Consider the following 15,043-nt stretch of genomic DNA (forward strand, 5'->3'; position numbering starts at 1 on the left):
AGAAATTCAAAGTAAATAGATTACAGTAAAGAGTTGTATTCAGCATGGATGGGTGCACAGACAACAAGAATGTGTTTGGCAATGAGAGTAAGCTATGTGGAGACATAAAAAGATAAATTACTTTTAACTTTAAATATGCGCTTTTGATTCTGCCTGTATTCAGGTCAAACAAAAATGGCGTTAGCTATATTAGTTTGAATGAAGTCGTCAAAAAACTTAATTCTGACCTTGAAGGCATGTCCCTTGACGACCACGGAGACGTCACAGTAGAGGCCCTGCAGCCGCTGCTCGTTCAGACACTCCAGGACATTGTTGCCAAAGTTAGGGATCGCCATCTGCAGCGTCTGAGCCATAACGCTCTGCCCAGCACCACAGGGTCTGCAGGAAGTAGAAACAAGTTAGTGTGTGGATAACAGGAGCACTGGAAGGTTAAAAAGGAAGGAGTGGGTGATGGAAGAAAGGAATTATCTGGAAGGACGGTAGATGACGGGATGATGGGGACATACAGGTAATTGGCAGGAAGGTCAGGAGAGTTGGGAATTGGTACAGGAAAAAAATGAGAGACGTGATGGAAAGGAGACGATAAAATGAGGCAGCGTGACAGGGGCAAAGGAAACCAAATAAATGAGTTATGAGATAAGAGCGCAAAGAAGAACTGGAAAATATGCAAAAAACACAAGCAAGGCAGAGTTAAGGAGGGACGAAAGAGACTTAAAATAAAGAAATGGGGTAAGTAAAGTGTGTGATGATTAATGAATTAAGTATCTGGTAAACAACTTTAATTCAAAACTCTATCTTTCAAATGAAACAGAATTTGGGGCCACCAGCCACAGTTACATAAGCCTTTATCTTTTTTCTTTAAAAAAAAAACAACCCTTGTTTCATGACATCTAATTCTCAGTTAATAAACTGTTTTGGTGGTTTTTGGCCTACTTTGTTATTTTCTTGTCGTTGCTTCCCAGTCAAAACACAGCCTCTTACATAACTCATCTATTTCACTCGTCTTCGTCACCATCCAACAAAGAAGCTTGTGATCAAAAGTGGAAGAACTGTCAAAGTACAGAAAAGGAATAAAATAAAGCAGGACTTTATCTCTAAAATCGGTGTTTCTCATGACTGAAGTCATCACTTTTTTGGTTTTGTTTAAAAATGCACAATACAAACACAGAACGACTCGAACGCCAAGTATGACAAAGCAGAAGTAAACAGACGAGAGCACAAAGGTGAGTCACGACTCCACTGAACAAATACGTTATATAGAGGATCGTGGCCTCCGAGTGATGGATGGTGGCCGAGCTTAGCTGACACCGACAAGTATTTGGAGCGCAGCTTGTGGTGAGGAGCTGATGATGATGAGCTCCTACCCTGGCTACAAACCCAAACAAACCACTAATAGGAAACTGATTAGCCTCGTTCCTCCACTAGGAACGAGGCTCACAGACCAAGCCTAGAACCTACACACCAGCTTTCTAACTCCGGTTCTCCTCATACATTTGCGGGAGTGTGTACAGTGATGCAGCAGCAGACACTTAAAGGTTAAAAAATATCATATATACAGCTTTTCTTGAGGTTGCTCCCTTCTGGGGCTGCACCAGCAGATGATCTGCTTCCCTCTCACCCTATTCCTAAAATCTAATTCTGTCACACAAATACACAAACTCCATGTCCTCTTTCACTACATCCATGAACCTCCTTTGTGGGATTCCTCTTTTCCCCCTGCCAGGCACCTCTATATTCAACATCCGTTGTCCAGTAGATCCACTGTAGGTGTTTTTCGAACAAAGACTTTTTGGGATTCCCAAAGGGTAACTACTTGGGGTCCACCGATTTTTCGGCGGGCTGATATTGTCGGTCAATATTAGCCATTTGGTCATCTATTGGCAGACAAAAGAAAATACACAAAAACTAACTGATCTGCGAAGCATGGGACAGAGCATTATAGAATAAATAAATTTAACAGGTTTTGTTAAGATGTGTCTGAAATAATAAAAAACATACTTGCAGATACATCAGATTTTTAAATCACCAAATCCATATCAGTCTTAAAAATCCTTTATTGGTGAGGATCTAGGAGCTGTTCCAAGACCTACTTACCTCGGACAGCGTTTTTTCTGTTTTCATTTTAACCACTAATAAAAATGCGAACATGACAAAATGGCATTTGACACTGCAGCAGCAACAACAACTGCAAGGAAATAAAGCGTGAAACACCCAGTATAACGTCATTACGCTACATGTGGCGTGGACAGAATAGTGTAGCATGAAATGCAAGCTAAATCTTTAGTCAGTGTTGTGTGGTTTTTTTTTTTTACTTTGGTCAGCTACATGATGATTCGCTGGTATTACACAGCTAAACTTTACATGGATTATTTTTGTCAGTCATCAGCAGTGTTGGTCAAGTTACTTGAAAAAAGTAATCAGTAACTAATTACTGATTACTTCCCCAAAAAGTAATCCCGTTACTTTACTGATTACTTATTTTCAAAAGTAATTAATTACTTAGTTACTTTTTAAAAGCACGATTTGCAACATGAATAGGTAATAAAGCGATAGATCTTTCAGCCCAATTCTACTTTTTCTACATAATCCATCATACAAAATGTAATCAAATGGAAAAGTCTCTTTTTTTAACTTGTTTTATCAGTTTTAATCTTTTAACTTTATGCATCAAGAAAAAATTTAATTATATGCAACATTCTCTGACTTGAATAAATTAGTTTAACATTTAAACCTATTTTCTACACATTCCAGCACATAAGGAACAACTTGTGTTTCTAAGGCGAATATTTTTTTCCATAGATTGTCTCCTGCTTTGTGAGTAGCTTGAGTAGCAAGTCAACATCTTCCACACAAACTATTGCCAACTGCAACAACCTGCTAGCAACCAAAACAACAGCACCAAGTGCCTCTTTGAAGCAAGGTTTCCATTAACAACTGCGAGAAAAACCTCCCCAGCTTGTCATAGAATACACATTTTTTCCTTGCGAGTAGAAGTTACCAGATGGTTGCCTAGTTGGTCTCTAGGCCTGTATGACTGAGGCCTTACTCAAAGGTCTCGCTTGTGATGTAAAATACTTTCCCTAAAGTTGAAACTAAAAAAGAAAATGCAAGAGGTTCTCAAGGGAACTAAGAACCAGTGCCACTTGAGAAATAGCTTCAAATGTTTTAAAGTATCAGATTTCTATGCCTCTGAGCTTATCAATTCCTTTATCAATGCCTGCAGGTGCTGGCAGTGTGCACTTTGATTGCAAAACAACCTCATACACATGTCTAGTGCTACCACATAAAGGAGTTATGGCAGAGAGGAAGAAGAGGCTCAGAGCATGACTTGATTTCACTAAGAAAGAAGAGAACAGTTGTGTTTACAAAGTCACAAAGTGATTATTTCAGGTAGGGATGGAAACACCAGCAACATGCTGAAACATCTTACACACAACGTGAGCTTCACTTCCATGTATGTGACGCTCTAAATACATGCAGAACAAGTGCTGTTGCTACTGTCGCCCAACAGTGCTGCTCAGTGGTAACTGGCACTAAATAAGCTGAAATATAATAACATTAGCACCATGCTTAAAGCTTAAATTGAGGGTTGGGAAAAGGGTTCAGAGGGTTGGGAAGCTCATCTGTAACCGGAAGGTTGCCGGTTCGATCCCCCTGCTCTCTCTCTCTTGAGCAAGACCGCCTGCTGGTGTTGGCCAGAGGGGCCGATGTTGCGATATGGCAGCCTCACTTCTGTCAGCCTGCCCCAGGGCAACTGTGGCTACAACTGTGGTTTACCTGCACCAGTGAGTGAATGAATAGTAGAATTGTAAAGTGCTTTGGATGCCCAGAAAAGCGCTATATAAATGCAATCCATTATTATAAATTAAAACAAATGCCACACAAACATGCTCTCATTTCCTCCACCTCAGATGCCAGCTAGCATTAAGCAGTACTCTGTTTGGGACTTTAGATAATGAAGCTGTTCTGACAAAAAAACCTCGCTGTACTCATTTTCTCACATAATTGAGCCAAGAATTGATAAAGAACCAGATCAATAAGCACATCACATTAAAGAAATCTACAAAATCTTATCAATTCCCATCTCTAGCCTTGACACAAAAAACTACCTGCCATTCAGAATGGGAAAAGCGTGACTGATCCATGTTGCTTATTTGAACTGTCACAGGAATGTTAATGGAAACCTGGATGTAATAGCATAAATCATCAAAGTGCGCCGATGCAAAGAGCTTCTAGGGTAGGTACTTCAATTTCTGGTAAAAGTTTTCAATATCTGGATTCAGATTTTTTCATAACAACTTACTGCCAAACACGCCTGTCCCTAGCATGTTTCAAAGCCTTTCAGTGACTTTTTAAAAAGTCAAAATCATTGACTCTGGGACAATGAATCATGTACTATTCTAGTCTTCTTAACTCTGATCTAATATTCATCACACATCTGACAGAACTGCTGGATCACTTCATCAGCTGGAATCAATAGAAAAAACATCTTGATAATAAGAAATTGCTCACCTGACGTATATTGTAATCTTGAAAAGGTCTAGAACTCTGTAGGTCATTACTTCTTAAAGTCTGATTAACCTCCCTCACTTGAGGTCATAAACAGATTGAGTACAGTTTTATTATGTAGACACATCATCAAATCACAAAGAGCTCATGTTATAGAAGAATATTTATTCATCTCTGGTTTACAATAAAAGAAGACAATTTGACTGTCATTAGCTACTTTATAATACAGGTTCCTTCACCCCCACGCCACATGACCTGCTAATTGTGGCTTTCTTTATTAATTTACATCACCTGACTTACTGTTTACTTTACCGAGGAATGGCAGAACTGGCTTCATGCCTGAGTACACACCGTACTCAGGTCTTAGGTAAATGTTAAAGGATTCAAAATGCCACCATCACACAATACAAAAATGATTATTTGGAACGTAGGGTATTTTGCCTTAATAACCAAGAACAAACTTCTGGCAGACTAAATTAAGTTTACCTTTTATATGACAAAATTGATCACATGTGAAATGTTAAAACTGCAATCCAATTGTTAAGTGATGACGTGACGAATCCTACTTCCGGGTCTAAAGTAGTCTGCGTTTAATATGGCTTTTGTGTTGTTAACATGTTTAATGTTATGTATTTTCTTCTATTTAATCTCAAAAAGCTCCTAAAACAGTCAGTGATCACTGTTGACCTCCCTCGGCTTTTATTACCGCTAATCATTTATTTAAGCTCAGTTTTTAAAACCTTAGGATGTAACTACAGCCCAGCCCATGCAGCAGTATATGAATGACTAACCTCGTATTGTGGATGGATTATCTCAGTTGTTCTCCTGGCTGAAGTTTGGTCCTTTTACAGCATCCTGCCATGCGATTACATTTGTTCCTGACCACCAACAACACTCACGTTAACTTTTATCCAGTGGGAAAAAAGTTAGCTTGTTTATATTATGCTAACATAGCTGTGTAGCTAGTGGTCACGTAGCACATCATTATATACCAGCTAGCCCAACTTCAGTAACCCTACAAACGTCACTGCTGTTTAGTTTCCTGTCTTGATTTATGCTGGAAGTGATAGCAGAGTTGTACGTTTTAATTTGTTTCCAAAACCCCGCAGTCAGGACATGCTATATTGTATTTAGATAGAAGCTAGCGAGCTAACTCCCTGCTAACTTCTAACTCCATTAAATGTCATAAATTCCGTTTTCATGGATGCCTGGATGTTAAACTCAATTGTTACACCTGGTAGAGCAGAACGCTGATCATTTTATTAAAGATGAAAGACTTTAGACAGTTTTCCAACTCTCAGTAATGCCATAGTGATCGTTTGATATATGGACCTGCAGCGGAGTTTAGGTCCAGACACGGCTAGTGACGTCAGACTACAATAAGTAGAAATCAAAAACAGGCAACCCCCCCCCCCCCATGAGAAAAAACAATAAGAAAGACAACAAACATAAGAACCACAGCTTTTCTTCACCTTTGTCTAGTAAAAAGCCATGGTTATGCACATGCTCTTATGCCATGTCATTTGCCTTCGAACAGTCGAACAGGACTCAAAGCCATTCTGCATTAAGTGAATTTAAAAATGTCTTTGCACAGTGGATTTTATTAAAATTCAATTATAATTTTCTAGTTAATGTGAAATATTCTACAGCCTGGCCAGAAGTGAATGTGGGCTTTTAGGAAGTGAAAAAAAGCAATGGACAAGGGGTGCACTGGATTATCATACTGTTTTCATAATTGATGAAGGCCAAAGTAAAGTTTGATTGATTCCCCGGCCTTACTTTTTGCTATTTACTCTCAATCTGGGTTTGGCCAAAGTATTCCATCTAGATTTTCTAAAGCCAGAGGCCAGGCTTAAAACAGTAAGTCAAACTCCAAGTATCTCCAGTGATTACAGTCATGATCTGATTTAACAAGTGATTTGTTGTGCAGCTGTAATGAACAATATTAAGTCAGCAAAGACAAATGCCGAATAAGAAATGCTGATGCATAACTTCCCCAGCACTACACTTTGGTAGTTATCCATTCAGTCACGAGTAAACAAAGAAGGGCAGAGGGCTTATAGCCTTATAGTACAGTTTTTTTATTTCATATTTCTGTATAGTTTTTTTATTTCATATTCTGTATAGTTTTTCATATTTATATCCTGTTCATATCCTGTACATAGCTTGTACTCACTACAGCCTGTACATACATATAGTTATAGCATATTCATAACATACTTCATACCGTGTACATTATAACATACCATAATAGATCCATTTCTGTAATATACTCACATATCTATATTATTGCTAATATATATTTGTAATATATCTATATCATGGCTAAAGCACTTCTGGATGGATGCAAACTGCATTTTGTTGCCTTGTACCTGTGACATGTGCAATGACAATAAAGTTGAATTCTATTCTATACTATCATAAACAAAATGTATCCCCTTACAGGAAATTCCATCGCCACTTAACTCAAGCACAATAGCCCTTTTTAATGCTCATAAATGGCAAATACATGTTTAGTGGGTGGAGCTCAGTTGGTGACAGAAAGTGAATGTTTTCCAGTTTCATATCTTGTGGGAAAACCCAGCAAATGTACTGAAGACAATTCACTGACGTACCAAATACAGCAGGAGGCAAGGCCATAGCATGTAACTGTAAAAGACGTAGGCTATGGACTTTCCACACACTACCTCTGTTCTGAAGAAGTAACAGTGAGGGAACAAATTGTGGACTTTTAGATCCCCTGAGAGAAATCCTCTATAACCACATAGTCACATATCACATTGTTCAGTCTACTGAAAGTGGCAGCTTTGCAGTTGCTTTACTAACTACATCTCTAACTGTTCCTTTATGTGTGTTTAAGATCTTCTATCTTAAAAATGCACTCAAATTCTGAATGGTTTTGTTCACTTTAATCTGCTTATTTAAGCGTTGGAACTAACATTATTCCTCATCGCTAACATTAAGATATCACAATGCTCTTTGTCTAAAAAGTGTTACCTTTCTCATGAAGTCCCAGACTGAGGCTGAGAAAAGGCAACAATGGCTTACACTCCAAATTGGTCTACAAACACAGATGGAAATCTTACAAGCAAGCACGACATGGTCCCAAGTCTGTAACTGACAGACTGTTGTGACTATGCTGGACAGCTTTTTCCTTTGGGTCATGCTGCTAAAGCAAGCCACCATCAGTTCGTTCTTTCTACAGGAAACCAACAACCAACTTGATTTGGTTCAAATGCAGTGATCCGAGTGTAAAACAGAATCTGCCTACTTCACAATGCACTTTATTCCTGAAAAAAACTATCATGCAACAAATAAACCTACAAAGGGATTGGAAGCACCACTTTGCAAGGAAACTGGACATAAACTGATGATAAATGGGCAGAAAACCCCCCAAATACTCATACAATACTGATACCATATGTATGTCCATGTTTTTCTCTTGTAGATAAAAAAAAGCTGACCAACTGTCAAAGTGACAACAACAAAGTTTACATAAATTGAAAGTGAGTGTGTAAAAATTTGTCTTACACCTCCCAATTCAACTCCATGATTCAAGCTGCTGTAGGACAAACATGTTTTAATCAGCCAACATATCAAGAACATTAAATTTAGACTGCACCCCATGAATGCTGCGGCCAGCTGGCATGTTTCTGTAACAGTTTGGACCGGCTCTGCCCCGCAGTTTCTCCCTATCTATGGAAATCTATCAATCCATTGTTTACCTCAGCTGTCAATGCTGGTTGAAAAGCATCTACCCTTATTTAATCTAAACGAGGCTGTAAAACTTTGTGAAAAAATAAGGATACAGGTCAGTGTTTCAAAGAAGCTCACTTCTATCTGATGACAGCCATACCGCCGTATTGTGGTTTTTGCCACAATAGCCGCTGGTAGTCAAACTATCCCTGAAGTAACTTTGTTGGAGTCTCTGGAGAGAATAAACTTCCATGAGATAGGAAAGTGTGATTTTTAGGGTATCGTGAGGGAACATGGTGACTTCCACAAACCACAAACCTACTCCTGTGTATTTTAAATTTATATTAATGATTTTTTTAATTGACTGATGTAAGTTTTTAAGTTTAGGAGAACGCATCAATTAGTTGGAAGACATAATTGTTCACTAAAGTATGTATATTGATGAGTACAATTTTTTTTTCTATTAAATAACCTCAAAAAATGACTAACTCCACTGTTAAGGGGTGGGTTGTTTTTTGTTGACTTGCTCTCTCACAATAACACAAAGTGGGTAAAAGGCAGACATACAGATTTCTATGCAACCAGATTCAGCCCAAAAATCGGATCTGCAGCAATACCTCTAACTTTGCTGAAGTGGTGACAACAGCTATAACTTTGTCATAAGAACAAGCCAAGACACATGACAATGCCTCTAGTTCCAAACCCACTTAATAACTGCACATTCAGCATACAGCCCAAAAGTGACCAACGCTTTAATCACCGGGAGTCCTTCTGGGAAACGTTGACAAAGAAGGTTTTGCAAAGGTTAACAAAACAAGAAAATTACAACTTTTCGCAAACTAACCTCACTCCTGGAATGGCTTCCATCGAAATTACAAAACAAATGTCTGGAGGTGGATTTTTCCCTCTAAACCATAACTCCTTCAGTTGAGCTTCTCCTTGGCCGGTAATAAAAGGCAGTGGCTGTATGGTGTGAAGCTTCCAGGTGTGAATGGTGGGTGCTGCTCTGGCATGCACGCTCAGCAAACCTTCACTGGCTGAAAAATAAAGGGTGAACAAATTGGACTAAAGCAGTCCTGAGCTCCTGCCTTACGCCTACATAAGGGCAGCGCTGAGAATAGGGGGCCATCATAATTAATTATGTTTATAGTGACTAATTAAATCTGATTGATGCAGGCATGAAAACTATGACAGTGGACTGAAAGGGAAGAGTAAAATGTGATTACTTACAACTCCACTGCCACACATTACATCAAAAGCATTTTAATTTTTGTTTTAATGAGGCTTGATCTAACCTGCACAGATCAGCCTTGGCTATCAGCATTTTTATATACAGATAGACAGAGATAGATTTCAACACTAGCCACCACATAAAGTGGAATATAATGCCTTAAAATTGCAAAATATTACTATGTTTATTAATTGTGTAAACTGCTCGACAATATAATTACACTTAATTAATTGTGCAGTCCTGTTCTGTACGAGGACAATTATGATCACAAACGGATTATTGGATTGGGAGCACTCTGTACAATTTGTTCTGTAAAAAACAGTCTCATTATATCGGGTCTCTGTTACCGAGTGCATTGTATATAGGTTAGTTTTCTCCTACCTTTTCTTTTTTAATCGATAAAGCTTTGGCAATAAGAAAGTTCGTTTGTGCCTTGCTATTGTACCTGGACACGTTATTGTGGCTTGACAGCTTGTGTCGATGTAAAGAAATCAATATGCATTGAATAAGTGCAATTAAAATTCAACTGTAGAGGCTCCGAGTGATATTTACTCAGCGCAGTTTGGGTCCTATACAGGATTTGTTTACATGCATTACTTCTACTTTAATCAGAACACAACGATCTTACTGGGAAATGTGGGTCGTTGTCTTTACAAAACAGTGTTTTGATAGCAAAGAAAGTCTAAAAATGACTGTTTCTGATTCTATGGCACTAAAAATGCACGATCTGCTCCGCTAACATCTGCACTTCCCATGGCCTTGAGCAAGCAATTGAACTGACAAATGTCCCAGTGGAGCATCTCAGCGACCAATGGTGAGATGTCTGTGGCTGTTTCCAGGTGTAAATATGTGCAGTCGTATGAATAATAAGCAGCTGCCAAGACAAAGCATGTCTGCTGAAAAAATAAATAAATAAAATCTCCCCACAGTATTCGAAGACAAAAAGAATAAAAATAAAGCAGCGAACGCATCGAGTGACAGTGTGCACAGTTGCTGATAATGACAATAATATGCTGGCGATGCTGATAAAAGTTTCAACATTTTAAAAGCAGAACATTTTTTTTCATGCAAGCTGGTTTCCATTCACACTGCTTCATTGACATGTCATGTCACACAGGGATATGGTACCAGGCACCTTTTGCTCCTCACAGGTCAGCGGTCACAATAACTTCCAAGAAACAGAAAAGGAGAGTTAACTCACACTACTTGACCCTTGCCCTGTATTCCCCATGTGCCCCACTATGTGCTTTGACTCCACAAGAAAAAAAGAGTGTGTGACTGCGTGTGTGTTTCAATCATCTGCAACTTTGAAAATTGTTTTCCAGCACCAAAAATAAAGCAAAAATATATATATATACTCAGGTTTATGCAAACTAACCACATGCTGCTGCTAATACCAAAACACCAACATCAGATTACCGCAGTCATTTTGCTGCCAGATAATAAACCCGAGCAACCACGTGAACACGGGCTTTTGATATCAATATCAATCACTGCCTAATCATATTCAGTTTCCTGGTTTGGGGAGGTTAAAGGTGGCCTGTTAGCAAGTAGCAGGCTAAAGCTAAGGCTAACACTGGCAGAAGTAAAAACAGTTCACACATGCACACAACTCACAAACAAGGCTCCAAATCACGTGTAATAAACGCCAGCCTTGGGTGGCCTTTAGTTTGCAGCCGTTTGGGCTAGAAATCCTGTATTTACCGAAACTCGTGAGCAGACAGGCATCACAATGTGGCTATAGTCGTAGCCTCCCTTGAGCACGACTAGAGCAGAAACTTCAAAACCGAGATATCATTTATACACATTAATTATACATCAATTAATCTCACATGAAAGTCTCGCAGAGTCTCGCTGGCGGACGCCTCGGAGAGAAACAGCCCGCCGCCACCAGCGGTGCAGCAGGGCAGTCAGAGCGGGCAGAGAGCTCTCGGTGCCCCGCCGTGTGCCAGCCTCGATGCCCGGTAGAATTTGGGAGTCCTCAACTGGCCCGGGCCGGTGTGTGCGTGCATTCAGCGGAGGGAGGGGGCGAGGGAGGGGGCGGCAGCGGAAAATGGACAAAAAAAGGAGAATGAGAGAGCTCCTCTTTTTTATTTTTGAATGTCAATGATGGTTTTTAACTGCCCTCAACACACACGTTTATCGTCTGGGGGACCAGGGGTACGAAATATGGCACAAAAATAGTCGGGGGCGGGGGGTAAAATATTCAGCAGTTCCCGTCTCCCCTCCACTCCGTGCCAGCGCGGTGTGATGTCCGTTAAGACCGAGTTCCCTCCTCCTCCTCCTCCTCCGGCCGAATGGCAGCTACCAACATGGGACAGACACGCGTTGTTCCCCCTCCAAAATGTCGCTTATACTATATCACAGCGAATAAATGCTTTATTGCATCTCCACCAAAAAGCGGACTCGGGAACCACGCGGGGCTATCTTCACTCTGAGGAACTAAGATTCTTAAGGTATTTTTCTAAAGGAGAAGCGGGGGGTCTACAGCGGAGGGCGATCCTGGCACTCCATCTTTAGCCGACATCAACAGGTCATCCCGGGACACAAATGCGCTGCAACTGTGGGCGAGACAGACGGATGGATCCGGCATGGCGAGAGAGGAGAGGAGAGGAGGGGAAAGGAAAGTAGGGGGCTGGCTGTAAAATCTTAACCCATTTACCGACAGCAGCCTATGCCATGAGATTACACAAATAAGCAACTACCAGCGTCGTTCAAATGCAGCAATGTCTAAAAGGAAGAGGGGAATAAATGCACGCCTCGCTCAAACCTCAGGTAGTTTCTGAGAAAGTTCAGGAATGCTAGAGAAAGAGGAGCATAGGTCTCACGAGAAGACAGTCGCCCAGGGGTAGCCCGAGGCGACGAGTGAGTGGTGCCGGTGTGAAGTGGTTAAAGTTTTGGTCTGTCCCCAAGCACCCATCCCCCATAGAAGCCAGCACAACTTTACCACCCCACTCCCCTAAAAAACAATAGCCTAACCTCCACTTCAACAAAACGCCGAAGTCCCATACACCACCCCTCCATCTAAATTCACCCACAGAAATGTAAGCATATACAAACACGCAGTGGTGGGCACGGGCAACTAGCAAACCCGGTCCCCCAACCACCCTCCCCAACGGGCCGAGTCCGAACCGTTACACACGGTGACCCGCCGAGCTTCCACTCACCCCTCGGCTGTGTTCGCTGGAAAGTGTTTCAATGGAGGAGCAAAGCAGAAGTGGTCTAGTGTCTCCCTCCGCCTCACTACAGACACTCATTCACTGTGACTGTACGCCGTGAACCAGCAGCGGAGCACGCATACACATACATTACTTTGCGAGCGCGCAGGATGTCGGGCGTGCACGCACGCACACACACGTGCCAGCGAGAAGAGCGCGGAGCTATCGAGGAGGACGCAGAGGAGCAGAGCGGGGATTTTTTTTGAAACTCTCCCAGGGGTTGCAGACAGATCGCAGAGCTACCGATGGACAGACAGACACACACACAGAGGCTGTATGCACTATTTTATTGGGCACTTTGTTTACTGTGTGCTATATTGTCAGCAGGTCACAGGTGCGTAATCTAAAATGACTAGCCCACCTATTGATGTATTATTAGTGTCTTTACATCAAAAAAAGTCAGAGTTGCATGATGTCATAACTTCAAACCAAAGTAAAATAAAAAAGTTTACCTCAGTGGTAATCAAAATAAACCTCACCAAATCTTTAATTTGTCTCCAAAGCCTTTAAAAACAAGTTAAGGGGTAAATTATAGGCTCGCCCACACACTCACTCTGTTTTCATTCAGTGCAGACAATGCGGAGCAAAGTTTACATTTTTCTGCATTTAAAGATATAGCGATTTTTTTTTCATGTCAAAATGCATAGATGTTTTTTCATCGCTTTTATTCGTTTTATACGAGGCTAAACTGTTTTGTTTTTTCGTTTTGAAAGATGGTTAAATAAGACAGAAATAATTTAGAAAGCCGGTAGAAATGCATAGAAATACAGAAATAGTCACACGGGTAATGTAAATACAGATGTAGCCCAACAGCAATAAAACTGGCGGTAATCAGATTACATCCGAAGGAATAACGGATCACGGGTTCGAGCCCACGCGCCGCTGCGGGCAGGTAGACTGCCAGCGTCCCCAGCCGACCCGACCGTCTGAGCCCCACCCACCAGTCCACCCACTCAACCCCACTCACTCACCGGCGTGTCTTTGGTGCTGGAACCAATTCCCCTCCGATGCCCGACACCGCACGGACGTGAAGCCTACCGGGCCGGCGGTTCGATCCCCGCTGTCTGATCTGTACTGAGAGTGCGTCTAGACTCCGGGCAGGTGAGCCCTCCGGGGCCTCCAGGCGCTGCGCACAGTGAATACTAAACAGGATGAGACTGCATTCAGGCACGGCACTGCGCTCCCCGCTCTCTCTCCCTGTCATGCCAAATACTATTAACTCTATAATTCTCCTGTGTCAGATGTATAGCGCCATGCTCTCTGGGCATTCATTGTCACAGCGCCCCCATCCAGATGTTCAGGCTCGTGTGCGTACAGTAGAAGCAGAACCCTCTATTTTTTATTTTTCCTCTTATTTACAGTCAACCATGTCCCATTTTGTGGAAGCTGGCTGCAAACCGCTCAATAAGCAGATGGTAGATATTTGATAGTGAATACGAGAAAGCCTGCTGTATATGCAATATATTGCTTTTCAGTGTAACTCATTCGCTCTACTGTTCAAGTTGTAACCTATAAAATATTTGTAGCCAGGTGAAATTCCAAACAGCACAGAAAACAAAAACCATCTTTAGGTAATCAGGTATAACTTACACTTCACCAGGAGAGCTGGAGCTCTGTTTCAGGAATAAAATGGTAACCATTGCTGTACTTATTTTATTTTAATTTCAGGTTGTTGGGTCCCCCGCCCCCCCAAATTGCTTACATTAAAACACAGCGTGAGATCTGTGCCAAAAGCGCACATGCCCTCTCTGCATGTCAGCTAAAGGACAATCTCAGGATTGAGTTTGACAGTGTGTTCATTTAGACTGATGTAACAGGGAAATAAAGGAAATGTTCTTCTACCACACAATATTAAAATAATACAGGTTAACCCAAAATACAAGCTGAATCTAATCTGAGAAACAAGAACCAATTTTACTGTATATAAATAAATAAGATTGTGGGAATTGTATCAGATATTTATATATGGCATAGATGTTGCCCGAGGCAGTGTTTATGCAAAGTTTCATCAAGATTGGGCACTTGTCTAGGATGCAATAGTGAACACACAAACATACATATACTACAATCATCATTATCATAATTATTTATATTATTTATATTATCTTCATTATCATCATTATTAGTAGTAGTATTAGTAGGATTGTTGTACAATGTATTACAATGCAAAATGTGCAATACTGTAATAATTCAGTTCAGCTATTTTATTGTTAGCACACGCAGAAGACTTGTTAATGTAAAAAAAATATAGTGAGAGAAACTGTACTTAAACCAGTAATGGCTTTAGCAGTTGTTACAGTACTCATATAGCTACAAGCTACAACTGTGGTTTCCCTTCACCAGTGTATGAATGTGAGAGTGAATGAATAGTGGTATTGTAAAGCACTTC

The 15,043-nt window shown here is 40.8% G+C and overlaps 1 protein-coding gene across 2 annotated transcripts in view; it reads right to left on the reverse strand.

Moving 5' to 3' along the window:
- The window catches only part of nacc1b (nucleus accumbens associated 1, BEN and BTB (POZ) domain containing b), a 36,553-nt gene extending 23,490 nt beyond the window's left edge, over positions 1 to 13,063 (reverse strand). The window contains exons 1-3 of one of the 2 annotated variants that reach the window (XM_085409225.1): positions 12,604 to 13,063; positions 11,269 to 11,421; positions 228 to 378 (exon numbers count right to left, since the gene is read on the reverse strand). In XM_085409225.1, coding sequence (XP_085265351.1) covers positions 228 to 353 — 126 coding nt within the window. In that variant the 5' untranslated portion in view covers positions 354 to 378; positions 11,269 to 11,421; positions 12,604 to 13,063. The remainder of the gene's footprint in view (positions 1 to 227; positions 379 to 11,268; positions 11,422 to 12,603) is intronic. The other variant, XM_085409224.1, reaches the window with a different exon arrangement.
- Between the last annotated feature and the right edge of the window lie 1,980 nt (positions 13,064 to 15,043).

The sequence above is a fragment of the Rhamphochromis longiceps genome, linkage group LG6 (genome assembly GCF_057381845.1).
Source record: "Rhamphochromis longiceps isolate RC_006_pf linkage group LG6, R_longiceps_female_GT1.1, whole genome shotgun sequence".
NCBI classification, from domain to species: domain Eukaryota; kingdom Metazoa; phylum Chordata; class Actinopteri; order Cichliformes; family Cichlidae; genus Rhamphochromis; species Rhamphochromis longiceps.